Source organism: Heloderma suspectum, chromosome 1 (assembly GCF_057233095.1).
Source record: "Heloderma suspectum isolate Gila_16-S chromosome 1, 16-S_ref, whole genome shotgun sequence".
Taxonomy (NCBI): domain Eukaryota; kingdom Metazoa; phylum Chordata; class Lepidosauria; order Squamata; family Helodermatidae; genus Heloderma; species Heloderma suspectum.
This window is the reverse complement of record NC_139458.1, coordinates 361,093,754-361,113,785: the sequence shown is the minus strand read 5'-3', so window position 1 is coordinate 361,113,785 and position 20,032 is coordinate 361,093,754. Positions and strand designations below refer to the sequence as shown.

The 20,032-nt window shown below is 43.1% G+C and overlaps 1 protein-coding gene across 2 annotated transcripts in view; it reads right to left on the bottom strand.

The window, feature by feature from the left end:
* SMOC2 (SPARC related modular calcium binding 2) overlaps positions 1–20,032 on the bottom strand; it is a 201,631-nt gene that overhangs the window by 84,427 nt on the left and 97,172 nt on the right. For both annotated transcript variants that reach the window (XM_084828048.1, XM_084828049.1), the window contains exons 3-5: positions 14,467–14,573; positions 11,440–11,539; positions 4,266–4,313 (exon numbers count right to left, since the gene is read on the bottom strand). In XM_084828048.1, the coding sequence (XP_084684174.1) occupies positions 4,266–4,313; positions 11,440–11,539; positions 14,467–14,573 (255 nt within the window). The remainder of the gene's footprint in view (positions 1–4,265; positions 4,314–11,439; positions 11,540–14,466; positions 14,574–20,032) is intronic.

Genomic DNA, 20,032 nt, shown 5'->3' with positions numbered 1-20,032 from the left:
GAGGGAGAGTCCCTCCCTGCTCACATTCCTGAGAGTGACAGTGACCCTGGCAGGGAGAGGGAGGTACAACTGGAGGTTCTGGACACGAGGCTCCGGCACAGGGACAAGCGAGAGGTTGTGGGCGCCGAGAGGAGGCGCTCAGCCCACTTGGCGCAATGACAACAGCTGCGCCCCAATGCCCCATGGGAAAGGGGTAGACTCTCTCCTCCTAGCCCTTAAGTTCAGAGGCTTCCCGCCCTTGCCCTCCAAATGGAGACCAACTGGCTCCCTAATGCTAGAATCCCCTGGTAGGCTGCTCCCTCTTAAGTTTTCCTCTTAGGCTAAGGCAATTAGCATCTGTAAGCGTCATCAGGTTGAATGGAAATAAAGCCTTGGAAAAGAGCCCTTTTGTGTGCGTGTTGATTCTGGGCTATTTGAGGATTTCAGAGGGTAGCAAGGGCGCTCCTGAAAACAGTATGATAACGGTATAACTGCTATGTGTAGGTTTCAGCCTCTGCTTTTCAAACTGTTTTCAGCTTGATGGCCCTCCAACCTAGCATTCTCCAGATGTTTTGCTCTTCAGTTCCAGTCAACCCCAGCTAGCATGGCCAATGGTTAGGACTGTTTGGAGTTGTAGTCCAAAACATCTGGAGGGCACCAGGTTAGCGAAGGTTGCTCTAGCAGATCCACGTCTCTCCTCTTCCCTCCCCTCTCCACCCACCCTTTCTTCCTTCCCTAAACCTCTTCTGAGGTCACTATTGTGATGCTGGAGGAGGAACTGCCATTGGAGCTTTCTGTGGAGGCTGATGTGTGTGTGTGTGTGTATGTGTGTGTAAATCCCTGCTCATATTCCCACCCCCCACCCCCGAAGTTGTAGCTATGCCTACAGCCTGAGGGGGAGAAATCTTATGGTCCTGGGGATTGTCTATCTAATCACCTCAAAGAGGATTGCTCTGTAGATCTAATTGCCTTCCTGTTTTAATAGTAGGACTAAGTAGAAGTTGTTATGCCAGGGCAGCACTTCAGTGACTGTATCTTTTTCACAATATTGTTTTCTACCCCAGGCCCCCAGTATAATCTCAGATCCTGTTGAAATGCGAATTGCTGCTGTGTATACAGCGGCTTGCACAACTGTAGCTACAATGGTTATACCCTATTTTTAAGTGGGTCAGGCCTATTCTGCAGTGCTGCCTGTTGTCCACAATGACTAAGGGTGCAACCCAATGCATGTTGAGACAGAAAAAAAGAGCCTACAATATGGCTGCCTGGGGAATGTTGGGAGTTGCAGGGCTTTTTTCTGTCTCAGCATGCATAGGATTGGGCCACATGTTCACTAAACACAATGCAGCTGGCTCGATGATGGTCAAAATGCCTTTACACTGAGGGCCCTGCCACCATCAGCTCCCTCTGTGCCCTCTTTTGTGCAGCAGTATTGCATGCTGCAACTGGCTTGGTTTGTCAGTGGAGGTCAGCAGAAGCAACAGGAACAGCAGGCAATGGAGGCAGCAGTATTTATATTTGTAGGCCGACCCCATCTCAAGTAAAATAACAGCCAACTGGGTACTAATACTACATTATAGTATGCTTTTAAAATTTGACACTAAAAAGTGTGATTTTGTTTTTTATGGAGTGGCTTTTTAAAGGTCTGATTTCATAGAATACGGATAACATAAGAGGCTGATTCCTGCTAAACCTTTCAACATAAAACATGCTGATCTTACAAAACACATGTCGGCTATGGCTGGAAATTGGGATCCCAAGACACCCCTTAAGTGTCACTCAAGATACCAATGTAGTGATGTATTACACCTAATGTGAATTCTGCCATGTTCATGTAAATAAGCTCTGGCAGCTGGCTGGCCTCAGCAGCAAATAGCAAGCCACAGGAGTTTGCTTTATAAAGCCTTCAGCTTCACACCTGGTTTTGTTCCATGTATATCAGGCACAGTGTGTAGCTGGAGGCAGGTGATAAAACTTACTCACCGCTGCTCAGCCTCAAAATCTAGCAGCTTTTAAAGATGGCACATAGCATGTTCGCTATACAAAAGTGCCCCCCCCCCCAATTTATGATCTGTATTGAGTTTCTTCAGAAAGTTATGGACACCTGGAGCCTACACGTTTGCCTGGCAAATGTATGAAAGAAAGATTGCCCTCAGGTAATATATACACATCTCACATTACTCAGTATAAACAGCTACTGAATCTTCTTTTCATATGAGTAAAATATAAAATGCTTATGGCTGCTAAGGTTCCTGCAAGACCATAAATCAAGGACAGTTACATAATTTTCCTATCTGTCACATTTCCTTAGCTTGGGCACTTAATGAAAAAAAAAATAACCATGTTAAATAAAGTTGAATATGCATCTCCATTAATCTTGGAGCTAATTCCAAGCTGCAGTGGGAGGTAAACTGGTCCATAAAGACATATGAATGATTTTAACATAGCCATATAAAATGTTATAAGGATGTATCATTAATAATAACAGCAACTCCTTGGCTCTGAATATGCTCCATCAGTTTAACTCATTAGAATAACTCATAGGCAGAGAATTTGACCTCAGTTGCCATGGAGATGGATGAAATAATGGCACCAATCTCCACATTTTGGTCCCTAACTGAACTGGTTTTATAAAAAAGATGTGGAATGGGCCAAGATACCAGGATAAGGATTTTTAGGGACATCTAAAAATAACAACAACTTAATGGATACTCTATTTTTGACAAGAAGATTGATATTTTGAAACTGGAAATAGTTAAGGACAGGTTTTAGGACAGATTTCACATTAGTTAGTTCAAATCAGCATATTTCTGCAACTGTGCAAGTGCACATGAGCACTAATGTGAATCAGCACTAATACGAATTAGCACAAGCAGAATGAAATTCTGGTAAAAACAGTCCAATTCCATCAATGAACAGATGATGGAATGAAAGACACCAGACAATCCATGCAACACAGACAGGATGAATTTAACAAAATCCATACATCTCTACTCCATACTTTTCTAGGAGTAGCTTAGCCATGGAATAAGCCAGGGGTTGCTTTGTGCATCTATTATTTATAATGTTTCTTTATTACTTTTCTTTACCGCCTATTAGCCGAAGATCTCATAGAATCAAAGAATCATACAATCACAGAATAGTAGGGCTGGAATTATAAAACCATGAGTCCAACCCCCTGCTCAGTGCAGGAATCTAAGTCAAAGTATCCCTGACAAGTGGCTGTCCAGCTTCATCTTGAATGCCTCCAGTGAGGGAGAGCCCACTACCTCCCTAGGTAATTGGTTCCACTGTTGTATTGCTCTAACAGTCAGGAAGTTTTTCCTGATGTTCAGCCAGAATCTGGCTTCCTGTAACTTGAGCCCATTATTCCGTCTCCTGCAAAAGAATGATTGAGAAGAGATCCTGGCCTTCCTCTCTGTGACAACCTTTCAAGTATTTGAAGAGGGCTATCATATCTCCCCTCAGTCTTCTCAAGGCTAAACATGCCCAGTTCTTTCAGTCTCTTTTCATAGGGCTTTATTTCCAGTCCCCTGTTCATCTTTGTTGCCCTCCTCTGAACCCTCTCCAGTTTGTCTGCATCCTTCTTCAAGTGTGGTGCCCAGAACAGGATACAGTACCCCAGATGAGGCCTAACCAGTGCTGAGTAGAGGGGATCTAGTACTTCCTGGGATTAGGAAGCTATACTTCTATTAATGCAGCCCAAAATAGCATTTGCCTTTTTTGCAGCCACAGCACTTACACGACTGAATGACTGAACAACAACAACAACAACAACAATTCAGCTTGTGATCTACAACAATTCCAAGATCTTTCTTGCTTGTAGTATTGTTGAGCCAAGTATCCCCCATCTTGTAACTGTGCATTTGGTTTCTTTTTCCTAGGTGCAGAACTTGGCATTTACCTCTATTAAATTTCATTCTGTTGTTTCCAGCCCAGTGCTCTAGCCTATCAAGATCACTTTGAACTGTGTTTCTGTCTTCCAGGGTATTAGCTATCCCACCCAATTTTGTATCATCTACACATTTGATAAGAATTCCCTGCACCTCCTCATCCAAGTCATTAATAAAAATGTTGAAGAGCACTGGGCCCAGGACTGAGCCCTGCGGTACCCTGCTCATTACTTCTCCCCAGTTTGAGAGAGGCCTCAAACTGGGGAGTTTGAGAGAGGCCTCCCCAGTCTCGTTCTGGGCAGTTCACAAAATAATCTTTTGAAATATATAAGGGAAAACAAGTGTTCATGACCAATGGAGAGGACAACCCATGTTAAATTATAAGATATTTACCTGTTTTTCCTGTACCTTCACGTTGTGGCAGCTTCTCATTTAGAGAACCTAATGTGGGGGGCGGAATAGAAAACCAGGTAGGAAAAATAAGTTTTGTGATTATCATCCAAATTGGGGGTAGGGGGAGTGACTACATAGGCAAGGTTATTGTAATATATTACAATTAAGTGGGGGTGGGGAAACAGCCTTGCAATGACCCCTTCTGCCTCAAAACAAATAGTTCTGTGCATCACCTACCATAACACCTGCAGGTTCACAATACCTGTACTGCTAAGTGCATGATAGGGAAACTATGCAGAAGCAAAGACTTTTGGCCACAACTTGTTAGTTAACAGCTGAGTGTACATCACATTTTCCAGCAACAATTTAACACCTGTTTCTAAATTTCCAAGGGCTCCCAAGGGCTCAGTGGCTCTGGAATTTTTTTTTAGTTCCCTAAATGTTGATAGCTTGACTTGGGGAGCAGTAAAAATGTCTGAGTTGCATCTGGTGCTTTTCAGCAGACAGTTTGTGGAGGATGGGAACATTTATCTTTATGTTGTCAGGGAAGCACATTTGATTTACTCCATACTTCTCAAGTTGTCCAGTGCTCTTACCATAGTAGATTAATGGGGGTGGGGACTGCCCTGGAGAATCTGGGACCTTTAACAATGCTTAGTATTATTGATTGACTATGACTGGGGTATACACAGATGACTTTAACATTAGAAGGTTAACTACTTCTTCTAAAACAAAATACTCTGGATCATTTATATTAAATACAGCATAGCCCCATTTATCCAAACAGTCTTGTCTGGGAAACAGTCAAAAGATCATCAGAAGTTCAGTTGTACAGGTATGCTATTTCTATAGGGTTACACTGACATAAGTCCATATGGAAGGCACACAGTCAAATAATAAAGGATTTAATTCAATCTGTGGAGTACTGAACAGAGTGTTACACTTGGACCAGTGAAAGATGGGTTCAGATCTTCAACCAGGTATGAAGCTCACTGGGTGGGCTAATGGACACAAACATCAGTAAATCTAGTGCGGATTTAGGAGACCCATCATACAGGGAGTGCAATTCCTCTAAAGGCAATTTTTATTTTAGGGATACCATCAAGGCTATGACAATCACAGGACAAAAAAGTATGTAAATACAGTCTGAAATAATGCTCTATATCTAGTAATTAATTTATCTTATAGGATACTTACCCAGTCTGCAATATAAAGTGTTAACAAACATAGGTGGACATTTTAAAGGAGATTATACAAGTAAAACTAAGAGGGTTTTTTTTAATGGATCATGTCCCAAAGATATGCAGACAACACAAAAAGTATATCAGTTTGGTATACACACACCTAAATATCATGGACTACTGAATATATAATACTGTGATATTAATTTCTGTCTTATAAAAGATCCAACAGTAAACCCATCAGTCACATAGGGCACAAACTCCAATCTCAGAAAAGCAATTCTACGATCAATACTGAGTGAATTACTTCAGAAGAACTTGCTTTAGAATATGTGGCTGCTCCGATTAGTGCATTCTGTGCTTGTTCCAGTGTTCAGGTTGCTTTCAAGTTTGAGCTTTTTGAAAAGCTACCATGTTTTGACTTAATGCCAATGGTCAATGCTCTCTACAGTTCAAATCTGGCTGGACTGTGCCCACAGGAGGATTCAAAGATAGTCCTGTAAATGTACTGAATTTATGGGAACATCATAATCCACATAAATTTGTGTTGATTTTGCCTCCTGTTGTTACTAGATGTTCCACTTACTATCTCAGTAAAAAACTTCAAATCTGGAAACCAATTTCATTTATTTACAAATTGAAAGGATTACTATGGGCAAGTTGTCTACTAGGGTGACCAGGGCACTTTCTGTCCCAAAACCTAAACAAAAACTGTGAAGAAATGCCTTTATATAACTGTGGTTGTTATATAATGTTTACTTTGTGTGACCTTGTGATGTTACAGTGTATCTGAGTAGGCTGAGGTCTTCTTTTGTTACTGTCAAAGGCCTGTGCAGTAGTTGCTTAATGAAGTTCTGAAGGAGGAGAGACAATCTCTTTGAATATGTTTATATGGGGCCTGGATCATGTAAATTCAGTTCTGTTTGGCTGGGGATTCTAGCTAGGTGGAAAAGTGTGGCTGGGAAATTACATTAAAGGAAATGACAGTTGACAAAGGAGTCAGTCTGTGAAGAGTGAGGGTAAAGGTCTGCTACTTGATGGGTGGTGTTACAGAACAACTGGGAGAAGAAAGTGAATACCTAAGGCCTGAACATTAAGCTATTCCTTCTCTGTGGGATAACCATCTGTGGTTGGTGAAGATCAAAAGTAAGGGGCAGGTGGCTGTGTTATGCCAAAAAGCTGCCCTAAGATCTTGCCAGAAGAAGGTTATACAAGCAGGTAGGAAAACCCAGATAAACTGACTAAGTAGGCAGTAATACAACAGGAGGAGCTTCAGTGTCAGAAGAAGACTGTACCCAGATGCAGGAACAGGTTGTTAGTCTATTTGGCTGGGGAGATATTTAGATAATTTGGGCCTGAGGTAAAAAAAAACAAAAAACAGTCATTAGAGTCTTGTAATAGCAACAGTGACTTTTGAGTCCTTAGGAACAGTCACGAAGCAGCCTTTAGAAAACCACAAAGTAAATATTAGTAATCCTTTATGTACAAAATATCCCTTTAATAAATTACTTGTTTAATAGTTCATCTTGCCTCTAGTGTTGGTGCTTATCTCATGCCTAAGCCTCTTATACCAGCCACCTGGAGGTTTTAAAGTTTTCTAAAAGAATTGGTGGCAGCAAAAAAGGGCCATCTTAGGGAACTCTGAGTTATAGTAGCAGACAGTTCCTTAGGCCCTGAAATATAAGCAATTGCTGTAGATAAGAAACCCTATAGGTGGCATTGTCCAGTGAAGGAGCAGTTTCCCCATAAGTGGTGGCAGTGCTGGGGAGAGGATAGACCCCATAAAAACCCAAATAGAAGGATTAGCTCTGCTGACAGCTCGGCTCCTGCCTCCATCAACTAGCACCTGGCAGCAACCATTGCATCAAGCTACAACAGAGGAAGGAAGAAAAAGGAAGCGGGGCCATTTCATCAGTTCAGCTAAGTAACCAGCAACTTTTAGCTATTCGTCTTCTCTTTAAACTGTTTTCCATTCCAGCTGGTCATTAAAAACTGTGCAACTCAGAACTAGTGTCTCAGTGTGCTTTTTAAACTCTTTCCTCCCAGTCCCTTTTCCTTTTGAGTCACATCTTGTTAGACTGTAAGTCTGAGAGGAGAACCTGTCTTGGGTTTGTGTTTTTATTATTATTGTTATTATTATTATTGATATGCGAATTGCTTTGGGAGCCTTTTTTGACATCATAAGTTACTTTGGGAGCCTTTGCTTTGAAGAGTGGGGTAAAAAAAATATTTACATAAATAAAGATAATCAGCCATTAAGGAAAGTCTGAAGCTGCTACCTGCTCAAGATGGAATCTTTGCTACCAATCAAGAGTTATTAAAATCTGAGGGACCCAAGGGCAGCTTTTCCCATAAGGGGTGCACTGATGTCTTCTTTAATAGAGATGAAACATGGCTCTCACTCTATGAAAATCTCATCACTTTAGTGGTCCAGGGGTCCATCTACACCTGGCTTTTACTCCGGGGTGGCTGCGAGTCGAGGTCCCTCATGATAGATGATGCAGTTGCTGCTTTGCAGCCATCCGTGGTTTTTGCCCAGAAAATGCAGAGTTCCAAGGAGTCATTTTGCTCTGATGTTTTTCGTTTGCTACGGGTTTCCCCGTGCTTGTGAGCCATCTGTCCCTTCCCCAAACTGACTTCACATGTTGCGGTGGGTGTGTTGTAGGCATGCGTAGTGCCTGCGTCACTGTGATGCGCCTTTACTCCCACATCCCTTCACAGTTGTGCAGTTACAGAGGCACAGAAGGGCGTTTTCATATTTAATCACACTTCTGCACATTTTTGCAGCTTTGTATCTTCTAGGGATGGTGGAGAATTCCGCCACGGATTTCAGTGAGGCCGAATGCACTGGCATTTGGCCCCCCGAAACCCGTGGCAAAACGGCCTCCCACCCCCTGCCCCCTGCGGAATCCCCCCTGGGACGAAGCTTACCTGGGGTGGATGTTCCGGCGGCGGCGGCTTCGGCAGTGGCTCTGGCGGCGGCAGCAGCAGCTGGCCTCTTGGCCAGCTGCTGCGGACTCAAATGGCAGCTACCATAGCGGCTGCCGTGATAGGTTACGTAAGTATTTACGTAGCCTATCACGGCAAAGGCAGCCACGCAAATGGCGGCTACCATGCCATTTGCATAGCTGCCTTTGCCGTGATAGGCTACGTAAATACTTACGTAGCCTATCACGGCAAGCTAAAAAAAACAACAACAACAGTGTACACAAATGGCGGCGGCTACGGTGGCCGCCATTTGCGTTCCCTTTTTTCACTGTTTTAGCCTACATAAATATTTGCGTAAGCTATTACAGCGGAAAAAAGGGGAACGCAAATAGCGTAGTGGGAGCTATTTGCGTTCCCCTTTTTTTCGCCGTAATAGCTTACGTAAATATTTACGTAGGCTAAAACAGCGAAAAAAAGGGAATGCAAATGGCAGCCGCCGTAGCTGCCGCCATTTGCATACGCTGTTTTTTTTTTCCCTAGAAGGCTGCCTAGCGGCCGGATGTCCGGCTGTGGGCGGCCCCAACCGGTGGCTCTGGCTGGCGGCTCCGCGGAGCAGAGCCGGCTGGATTAGGATTTCAGGGGGAGGTGCAGAGTGCCTCCCCCCCACCACAAATCACCCCGTCTAAAAGGTAAGTGACTTTCGTACATCCCTAGTATCTTCTCAACGGCTGCTTTTGGATTCTGTACCCAAGGGCTGGGGAGGGTCTTGGGGGACGAACAACATTGCTCCAGTCACCACTGCAGAGTGATGGCTAGGCACGTAGCATTCATGCTTGCGAGTGCGAACCATCGCGAGAGTCTCAGGCTGGGGAACTGACAAAGTGATGGTGCGGAAATGAAGGAGCACAAAACCCATTTTTTTTTAACCTAAAACAGGGTTAGAAGGACACGGCAAAGCCCCTCAAATATAAAACAGCCACTGAAGTGTCACACCCCCATGCTCATGGGACTGCACAGCTGCACGTTTCAGTATAATGGCAGAAAAAGAGGGCACTGCGAGTCTCTTAGGGAAGCACGCAGCACATTGCGAGTGTATCGCAGGGCATGCCAATTCGAAGCTGCATTGCTGCGCAGTTGCGACAAGGTGGGGGGTCAAAGCGGTGCCATATAGATGGGGCCCAGGTATCCAGCTCCAGCACAGCTGACTTAATAAGCCAGAATGGCCAAGGGTTAAGCAATCAGATAGTCAGCTTTAGGCAGTTATCCAAGAATCCTGTCCACATCCTCAGGACAAGCAAACTGGAAGGTATTCAGCAATACCTGACAAATTCAGGCAGTGTATTTTCCTGCCTGGGATCTCAAACTTATAGTCAAGTCCCAGGGAAAAATCCCAGCACTCTATGGGAGCATCCATAGTTGCCCTCACCTTGTCATCTTCTTCTGCAAGACAAGTTTGTTTTTTGGGAAAAAACAAGCTTGGGAAAGGGCAGAGGATCTTTGTGTGTGTGTGTGTGTGTGTGTGTGTTCAACTGAAACACCCAAAAAGCCCCAAGCATTTGGGAGACAAGCTGGAGGACAATCAGCCATCCCTAGAATCAACTTCTAGGGCAATTTTGAATTTGAACTCCAGAGCTAATGAACTTGAGCTTCAAAAAATGAATGAAACATATACCATTTAAGTCTCCTTCTAAACAAATGAACATGCTGTTTTTGACAGCTCAACTGTACTTACTTTGGCATTCTGCTCCTATAGTTTATGCATAATCATATCATTTGCTGATAATGATGTACATGGAATATGATGTGTTTCTCAGAATTTATCTGAATTCCCATTGCCAATGACAGTCTTTGACACAGATGTCTAGGAGACCCTCATTTTTTTCCTGAAATGGTGGTGCACCTATATAATAACACATTGAGCATACTGAGGCAGGATACACATGGGTCAGTAGATGGCACGTTTCCCAGAAGAAGCAACTGTGCCCCAGGGTAACATGAACTGTGTCTCAAATTACTTGATTCAGGCATCTCATAATTGTTGTTTAATACAGACAGACAATGATTATAATACAGGCCCTGTGTGACTGGCAAAAACAACGAAATAAAGTAGTGTGTTCAGCCAGTGCCTTGAAAGCATCATACATCTGGGATATGTCAACTGTATGACTAAAAGCACATCTGCCAGGCAGCTTTTTGCACTCCTCCTGCATCAGAACTGCAGCACTAAAATGGGAGCATTTGTTTCTCCACTCTCTCTTTTGTGGGAAGCAGAAATGTGGACACTTGCCATGCAGATGGAACCTGATACCTTAACAGTATCTCCTGTTGTGTAGAGGGTGTCCATCTGTCTCTTCCTCATACTGTTTTGCACCTATTAAAATTCCAGCATACTCAAAAACAGAAATACTGGGAAAGTCTGAAATTTACAAAATAGTTCACAATAAAATGTAGGATCCAACTTCATAAGCATCACTTTTAACAGAAAATTTGAAACTAATGGCTAAATAACACTCATCCTTTCACACAAATGACGTCCTCTTTTCAAGAATAATGGTGCTATCAGACATGAGTGAATGCACTGCATTTATATAAGAATAACTAGGCACAGAGTTGCAGCCAAATGTCAGTCTGAGGTCACTTCAGTTTCACATTGATGACCTATAAAATTACACTCCTTTTTTATGTCAATAGGAAATTTGCTTATTGTTTAAAGTACTGCTGGCTCCTACTTTGGGACTTGAGGTTCATCCAAATCCAAAGTTCATCGTTCCACTCAGACAATGGGAAACCAAACCACACAGAATCCAAAGATGAAAAAAGCTCATCTAATCTGTTGTGAGGCTTAACAGCCAACATTCGCAAAGAATTAGCAGAGATTGCAGCTTTCCTAAAAAGCAAAATCTATGAGTTTAGCAAATTTATGGCTTTATGGCTCCATATGTAAGTTTATGGCTCCATATGTAAGTTCCTTAGTTCCATATGAAACAATGTGTTTATAGCCAAATTACAATAGTCAATAGATGGGTATTAAGAAAAAAAAAACTGAATAAAAATATATGTTTTACCTGGGCAACGTGGAGTTTTATGTGCTACAGCTGTACCACTGATTGGACGACCATTAGGGGTGACACACCAGCAGTAACCTGTGTAACTGTGGCACTGAACCTGTCAGGGAAAAACAAATCAAGTACATATATTGCATTGTCTAATCAATTAGCATCTGCTATAAAGGACTATTCCTGTACCTTATCAGTACATACAAGGGCTAATATTCCCAGATTTTTGTCACTATCTAGTATCACACCAAAATCAATGCCCCCCTTTACTTCTATGGGACATGTTACATTCAAAGCAATCTGGGACTCGGCTGAGAGGGGACAAAACCTGATCCTCACCCTCAGATTCTGGAAGACACCAAGGACAACTTTAGTCTCACCTATTGGTAGCCTATCCAGAGTGGAACCATTCTCCCATAAAGCTGAATGGCCACAAATTTCTCCCACATTTTTTGACCATTCTCATTCAATTTGATAGAAAAGAAATTGCTTTTGAAAATAAATTCAATGGTGAAGAAAATTTTGGAGAAATTCTTATGGGTTGGGTTTGGGGTTCTTGTGCTTACCTTACATAGGAGGTAGCCAAGTAGTGTGCTCAAGTGTCCTGTTTTTCATTCTACAATCATCCCTCCAGCAGCCTGTGGCCTCCTCGGCTTCCCACACTTCAATTAAAGCCCAGGGGAAGACATCATGGGGTAATTTCTCCCATCGGGATTTTTCAGATCAGGAAGTGCAGGCAGCCTAGGAGGCTGCAGAGCAATGGAGAGATGTGTAATAGAAGCAAAATACAAACACAGCAGTCAGCTGCCTTGCAATAATTAGGTGAGCAGGGGCTCACCATAAAAATAAATTATTAAGCAGCCTGAGAATGAGGCAGAAAAATGGAAGCCTCTTTCATAGGGGAAGAAAATTTCGAGGGAATGTTGGCCTAGCACTAGCTCCACCTCCTCCCTGGAGCTAGACACAACACTGCCCTCTGCATGTGGTAGATGCAAACTGGGGGCTGGCCTGCCAACACAGTTGGTGCTGTTGCCACTTGCAGTGGGTGCACAAACCCCCCCAAATCCCTTCCAAAATAAGACGCTGCGCTACAATACCTGTCAATGGTGAGCCCTGCCTGTGAGAAACTGTTGAGAACTTCTCCTCCCCCTGGAGAAATTGCCCCTGCAATTTCTCTGCCCACAAAAAGGGTGGAGGGTTTTGAGAGGCCATTTGCGCACAGCTCTTCTATTGACTCCTACAGGGAAAAATCAATCCTGTACTCTGGGACAGTGTTACAGTTAGTGATGGGTGAGTTTTACTCAGCTCAATTGAGAACTGAAGTCAAATCACGTATGAGCCTTTATCAATGATATGTCATAATGTACCATTGTTCACAGGGACATTGTTGGGGGTGGGGGCAAAGATGGCTGCTCCACTGGCCAGTGGGGGCAACAATCCTTTTTTCTATCAATGCCCCTGGGAAACGACGCTATGTCATGATGCAGCGTCATTCCCACTGGGCCATTCTGTTGCAAATTAGGAAGGATCACTGCCAGGCAGCTGATGGAGCTCCACTGCTGCTCCAAGTGGCAGCAAAGCTTTTGTTATGAAAGTAAAAATTGGAAACTCTTTGCCACCACATCTCCAATGTCCCAGTACGTTGGTGGGGAGATGAGGCAGCTTCTGGAATCCTTTCCCTAAGAAAGTTGGAATGGCCCCTTCTTTGTTCAATTTTAGGCGGACTGTTAAAACTCCTTCTGCATGGAGCATGGCTTTTCTGCATGGCTTTTTTTTAAACTGCATGGTTCTGCATGGCTTTTTTTTTAGTATTTTAAATGTATTAGCTCTGCTCTCTGTTTTTTAAGGTTTTCTCCTGCACTTTGATTCTGCTGTTGTGACGATTTTAAGTTTAAAAAATGTTTTAATGTTTTTATTCTAAGTCTCCTAAGAGGTTCTATTTGGACCAAAAGGCAATTCATAATTTTATTTCATAAATAAGAAATAAATAATAGCAAGCAAGCAAGCAAAGCAAAAGTTTATTGTAATTAGCAGCCAGCCATTATACAACTTCACATAGATGTATTTCATCCATTCCCTTGGCCTTTGCATGCAAGTGCAAGGCCAGTACAAGAAATTTGGCAGTTCGAAAAGTTACATATTTGTTCAAATCATTTAATAAAAGACATAACTTTTCAATAGGTGACAGTCCTTTCATCCAAACCAACAAGGGCAGGATATATATTTTCCTAATATCAGAATAGGCATCGCATTCTAATGGGTAATATCTTCCAAAATTAAAGGACTACAAGAGCAAACTCTGCCTTCCTTGGGGATACCCTGAAGGCGCCCCATACAATCTGCCAATGGAAGTACATTTAGCCTTGCCCAGGAAAAGACTGATCTCATCTTACTAGAGGGTAAGTCTGCAAAATAATTCTGAAGTTTGAGAAAAGAAGGGACTAAATTCACATATACTTTGTTAGATAAACAGCTTGAAATTTCGGCCAGTTGGGACTGTATCTCAATATCTTTAAAGACTTTGCAGTAGTACTGACTTTGCTCTATCATAACACAGTGTCAGTAAGAAGGGTACAGAAAACCCCATATTTGCAATAATGAAGAGAATCTTTTGTCTCCAAGAATTGGAGAGATAAATGTATTATTATATGAACAAAATGTTCTAGGTTAGATGTTACAGATGCATAGCCCACTGTTATATCTTGCAACTTGGTTTTTTAAAACACTTGTAAGAAAAGAGACTGGAAATAGCTTAAGATGTGCACCTTCATAACATTGCTGACAACAGTCAAACTCAAGTATGAGACCTACATCTCAAACAGCTCCCAACCCTAAATCAGGAATTCATGTTTGACTTCCAACTTTATAAAGCCATCTATATTCCCTGCAGCTGTTTTAAAATGGGAAGACCGAAATGTAACTTCAGAACCAACCTACTGTTCTCTAAGCCAGAAGAAGAGCTTAGTAACCAGATACAATAGACAGACACTGAACTGACAGACATGCCAAATAAAGAGTCAAGAGTTTTTAGTCAACCTGGCTGTAAGTGCCATCATCATTGCATTCTGGAATAAACACTTGCTGGAACTCCTTGCGTGCTTGTTCCTGAGTGTACTTCCTCTCTGCCACACATCTTGAAACATCTAAAAAAAGGAGCAAACAATCAGAGATAAAATATTAAAACCTATGCAAATTAGACTAGCATAGAATATTTATTTATTTGTGACATTTGTATACCACTGAACGTAATAAAATCCCTCAGCTATTCATTAATATAATATTAAAAACACAACATTAAAATACAACACGGAGGGAGGAATCCTATGGCCACTAGTTAGCGGCTAGACAGCTAAAGGATATCTGGTTTTCTGGGAACTGACCCCGGAGCCCACGCTCCCGGAGAACCAACTTTCCCCCCACTTTGCACTGCCTCGCAGGCAGTGCGGAACAGCCCCGTGCTCTGCGCTCGCAACAGGAATGTGGATCGGCCTAAATGGGGCGTTCCAGGGGGTGTGCCAGGGCGGGGAGGCTATGTTCCTTATGGTGTCATCAAAAGCGCAACAGAGTTTCTGAATTCTGAATTCGGCTCAGAAAATCCAAGCTCTGCATTGTACACAACGATATACAGACACTGCTGGCAGAACGGATTCCCCCTCCTTTCTACAGCTCCCTGCGCACCCCACAAATCTGCTCTGGAACATTGGGGGACCCTCCGGAGCACATTTGGGTCCAGGGGGAGGAGACCTAGGGGAAATCCAGTTGCATAAGCAGACACTGGATATGTTGCCCTGCATTTCCAATCTTTCAGAAAAACAGGATAATTTACCAAACCCAAGCCCACTGAAATTCAGATATCACCATGCATAATAGGAATTCTTTCACCACTTCAGGGTGCATTATACTGAACAAACTTTTCTGTGGCCAGTTCTTGCTAAAATCAGGTTAGCCTAAGCATTAATCAAGTACTATACTGTTAAAAGTCCACAATGAATATCAGTTTAAGCACAAAATACAGCTCCTAGTTCATTTTTTAAGCTAGCATTCATATGAAACGAATGGTGGAAATAACATTTTCAGAAACATGGGTCTGTTGTCAAAAATGGCAGCCCTTTGTCAACTTCCCAGCCACCCTTGTAATGTGTACTTCAAACTAACCTGTACCCTGACATCCTTACCCCATGGGTTTCCCACTTCTGATCCACAACATGAGCTGTAAGGGGCAGGGAAATACAGAACATAATGCTCATCAGGACACAAAGTAAATTGAGTGGCACATTATGGAAGGAGGATGGAGAGGGTGGATGGGACTGCCATTTTCAACAGTCACCATAGCCCTGTTCAATGGTTCAGTAGCCATGAGTACCAAAGGCATGCAGGAGCTTCTGAGAACCAGGCCCAGCCAGGCCCTTTCCAGATGGCAGCATATCTGCTGGTGACACCCCTTGGCCAACATGTGATTGGTATCAGTCTGAAGGGGGACTATGCATTTATACATGTAGGGCTCCCTTCACAGGGACATGAACCCTGGTTGATCAGGTGTCCCTGTGGAGAGCCCAATGTTTGTACATCTGTATGTGTGTAGGTCTGCTAAGTTCAGACTGACTGACTCTGCATTGCCTGTGGGGTGGTGTCAGTGCATGCATTAGTGTCTAGGGGGTAGGGCTAGCCACACATTCTCAGAAGCCCTTTCATGCATTTAGTACCCATGGGTACCAAACAACCAAACAGACCTTTTGTGTTGCAGATAACACGTAGTTCCATCATGTGGTGTTTTCTTTCAATACTTGATTTTGTTAAACCTGTAGTTTGCTTTGTAATCCTTGGCTCACATAACCTGGTACGCTTCTACTGAAGATGGTGTTTTATATACATATATGAAAGTTTAAAGGCTTTCCAGTCAAGTGTGGCTGAAATCTGAAATGTGTTTAGGGACTTTGAAAAAAGTACACTTTAAAGATGGACATTTAATGACACATGTCTGCTGTCCAAAAAAGCTGAACTTCCTAGTCACATTAGAAGTACATCTTGGTTTTTGGAGGAAATCATCTGAGGCATCTGATAAAGTGAGCTCCAGTCCATAAAAACATATGCCACAATAAATCCATTAGCCTTTAGGATGCCACAAGACTCTTCTTTGTTTTTGCTCTATAGGCCAATTCCTTAAACTCACACCAAAGGCTCTTGCTGTAGTCAAGCGTTGCTGTGGTAGTTAACTGCCAATTTTTTTTTTTTTTAATGAAAGTAAAATACAATGGTTTAACCTAGCTTTCATACTATGTGCCTTATCCTAAGCTTATAAGTTTGCTTCTACATTACTTACTGACATGTGGTTTTAATGTAGTGAGTGTATTAACTGAAAATAAATCTCTCCTTTGGTGGACTTCTGTCTTCATTTTTAGTGCAGCATGTGGTTTAAATGTCAAAAGGAAAAGTGATCTAAATTCCAGTACAAGAAGGCTGCAGTCATCAACATGCTTGCTCAGGAGCAAGCCCCATTGAGATGCCTAGGACTGACTCTCCAGCAGAATGTGCACAGGATTGCACCCAAGATCTCCAATACAATGCTGAAAGAATTATAAATCAGTTCTTACGAAGGAAGTAGATCACTGAAGGGTGCAAGAGAAATGAACTCCTCTTTGATGTATACCCAATATTCGGAAAGTTTATAGAAAGCTAAATGTGATGGAACATGACACCTCCAGTCTAAGCTCTAGTGTTTCTGGAATTGTTCAAGCACAGGAAGCTCTTAATGTCACGGAACTGAAATGCTTCTTTCTATCTCAAGGCAAAGGTTACCAAAATGTTGCTCTTTTGTCCACTTAGGCAAGTGGTTTTTAAATTGAGATGTTCATTAGGGGTTTTATTCATTTATTTATAATATTTCAAATCCGCCCTTCATCCCAATGAATGAATGGTGTACAAAGTTATGCATAGTATTAATCATGTGAATACAAATACAATACAATACAATACAATAAAAAATAAATCAAATGTTTGCTGAGTAATGGCAGACCAGCTGCCCTGAGAGGCAGTAGCTTGTCTACCACTTCAGATTTTCCAGTGCAACTAGGATTGCCAGTTTGGCAATTGGGAGAAATTGTTGAAAGCTTTTAATTTTCCAATTAAAATTAATTGTGGCTGGTGAGGTGGGCAGCAGGAACTACTCAGCTACTACTATTAAGTTAGGGTGTGAAGTAGTACTCAGCTGCCTCCTCTAAGCAGTGACTGACAGAGAGATGCCTTGACCAGTAGTGGACAGTAGAAAGCAGTGGCAGCTAGTGGCAGTTCCACTCAGCAGATGTGTGGCTGCTGAAAGGCCAGGATGCCAAGCCTGGCACCAGCATGCAGGATCCTTGGGCAAATGCTGGGGCACCAGCAGGATTCACTGCCTTTGTTAATGTGAACCAGTTGGGTGATAGTGGGGACTGGGGAGACTGGCTGGCCTGGCAACGGCACAAAGGGAAGCCCTGGGCCCATGTGGCATGCCTTAGCTCATTGACATGGCCATCTCAATTAGACTGGTTCCTCTCCTGCTGTGCGTATGTTGGCAGCAGGGGAAGCATAATCAAAATGGTGGCGCCAGCGAGTTCAGGGGTATGAGAGGTGCAGTCAGGACCACTGCCAGACCACTGCAATATTGCTTAGTAGAGCTCTGGCCTGTGCACCTAAATTTCCCAGAGCTACCATCTTAATTACACCAACCCAATCACCAACATATGCATATTGGGGACAGGGCTGGTGTAATTAAGATGGTGGTTGTCAGGGTGGAAACTGAGCCGATAGAACCCCAGAGCAGTTCTGATTCTGAGAAGGATCAGCAATCCGTGGGAGGGGAGCCTGCTCATCCCTCACAGGCACAGCAGCTGGAGAGATTCCTCCTGCCGGCATTCCTGAGATAGATAGTGACCCTGGCAGTGAGAAAGTGCGGGAGGGGGGCTTGCTAGACGCTCGACGCAGACACAGGGAGCGATGAGTGATGGAGGGCGCGGAAAGGAGGCGTCGTGCCCGTTTGGCACGCAAGCAACGGCCGCGTCCCGTGGACCCAAGGGAAAGAGGGAGGATCTCTCCCTAGCCCATAAGTTCAGGGTCTTCAAGTGATTCTCCTTCAAACGGGGACCAACTGCTTACCCGGAGCATAGGCTACTCTGCTGTTCATTGCTTAGTCGCTGGTGATTAGCATCTGAAAGAGTCATTAAGTTGTAAAAGGATAAAAGCCTTGAAAAGAATCCTTTTGTCTGTGTCTTGAGTTAGCTATTAGAGTATACTGAAAGAGGCCGCTAGGGCGCTCCTGACAGTGGTGCTCTTGGAATAAAACCACATATATTTTTTCAACATCTTGAGACTTTGTCTCTTTATTCCATTGGATCTTTTTGGATGTTCTTCAGTTTTGTTTTAGCTGGGTAGAGGTTTGCCACATAGTTTCACTCTGCCCTCCAGCCAGTTAGGTGGCAAGTGGTAGCCATCAAGCATTTTCAGGGTACCACCAAGAGCTGCTTGCCCAGAGCCCACCACAACCGGAAGCAGGGCCCAAGCAGTACACAACAGGCCATGCCAAGCAGGGATTCTACGTACGCCCTTTCTTGGCCTGTTAATGCTTAAGGGTGTGGGCCTTCCTCAGTCACTGCTCAGAGGTCCAAGTACTATGTCATGCTCCACCTCACTGGCCACATTTCCCTGTGTAGTGGGAAAATTAAAGTAAGGTTCCCAACCAAGCAACCCTGCTTACAACTGCAGAGGAGTTTGGGGTGTGTTCTAGGGTGCATTCTCTGTAACATAAGAAAACACGAAGTAGCAATAGTGGTTCACAATAGAATCACTATTCTGATCTATCAAAATGGATAGGACAGGGACACACTAAATTGATAAAGGGAAGGAAGAGGGAAATGAAATTGTTACAATGCCAAGTAACTAAAGTCAAGCCTCCAAGAGAATGCCCTATGCTCAGGTTCAATCCCTTAAGCTGAAATGTCTGAGTACCATTTTTGTTTTTAAATTTCAAGTTCAATTGGCATTATATTGATCTTTCCCCCGGTTTGGCTGCTACCCACTCACTCATTATGCCATGCTGCATGAAGTCAGCATGGATGTCTTGCAGATCTCATATGCGTTGAATGAAAGGGGGGGGGGAATAGGCAAACCCTAAAGATATCCTAATCTACAATATTTATAATTATGTGTTTTATCTTATTGCTTCAAATTACATTTTAAACATTAATCAACATATTAGGGCAGCCATCCCTTTGAAGTTTTGCTGTTAGAATTTCTGCTAATGCAATGCTAGGCTCTCCTTCCAATTTCTACTGTTCAAACATCATCAAATGTCCATATTATTCTGGTGTATTTCGGATATTATTACTCACATCATGAGAGTGTGCCAGGACACAGAAATCACTGTAGAGACACCGGTCTATATAGTGCAGACTGGCTTTCTGTGCTACCACTGTAGAGTCAGGTGGGGCAGGAGGGGAGGCAGCAGGAAGGTCAGATCTGTGCTATGTAGGCAGCCCTGAATGCTTTTGTGCATTAGACAGCACTCTGAAGGTATCTCAGTTTATGGGACTGTAACTGGAAACTATGGGCTTCTCTACACCAGTGTTTTGTT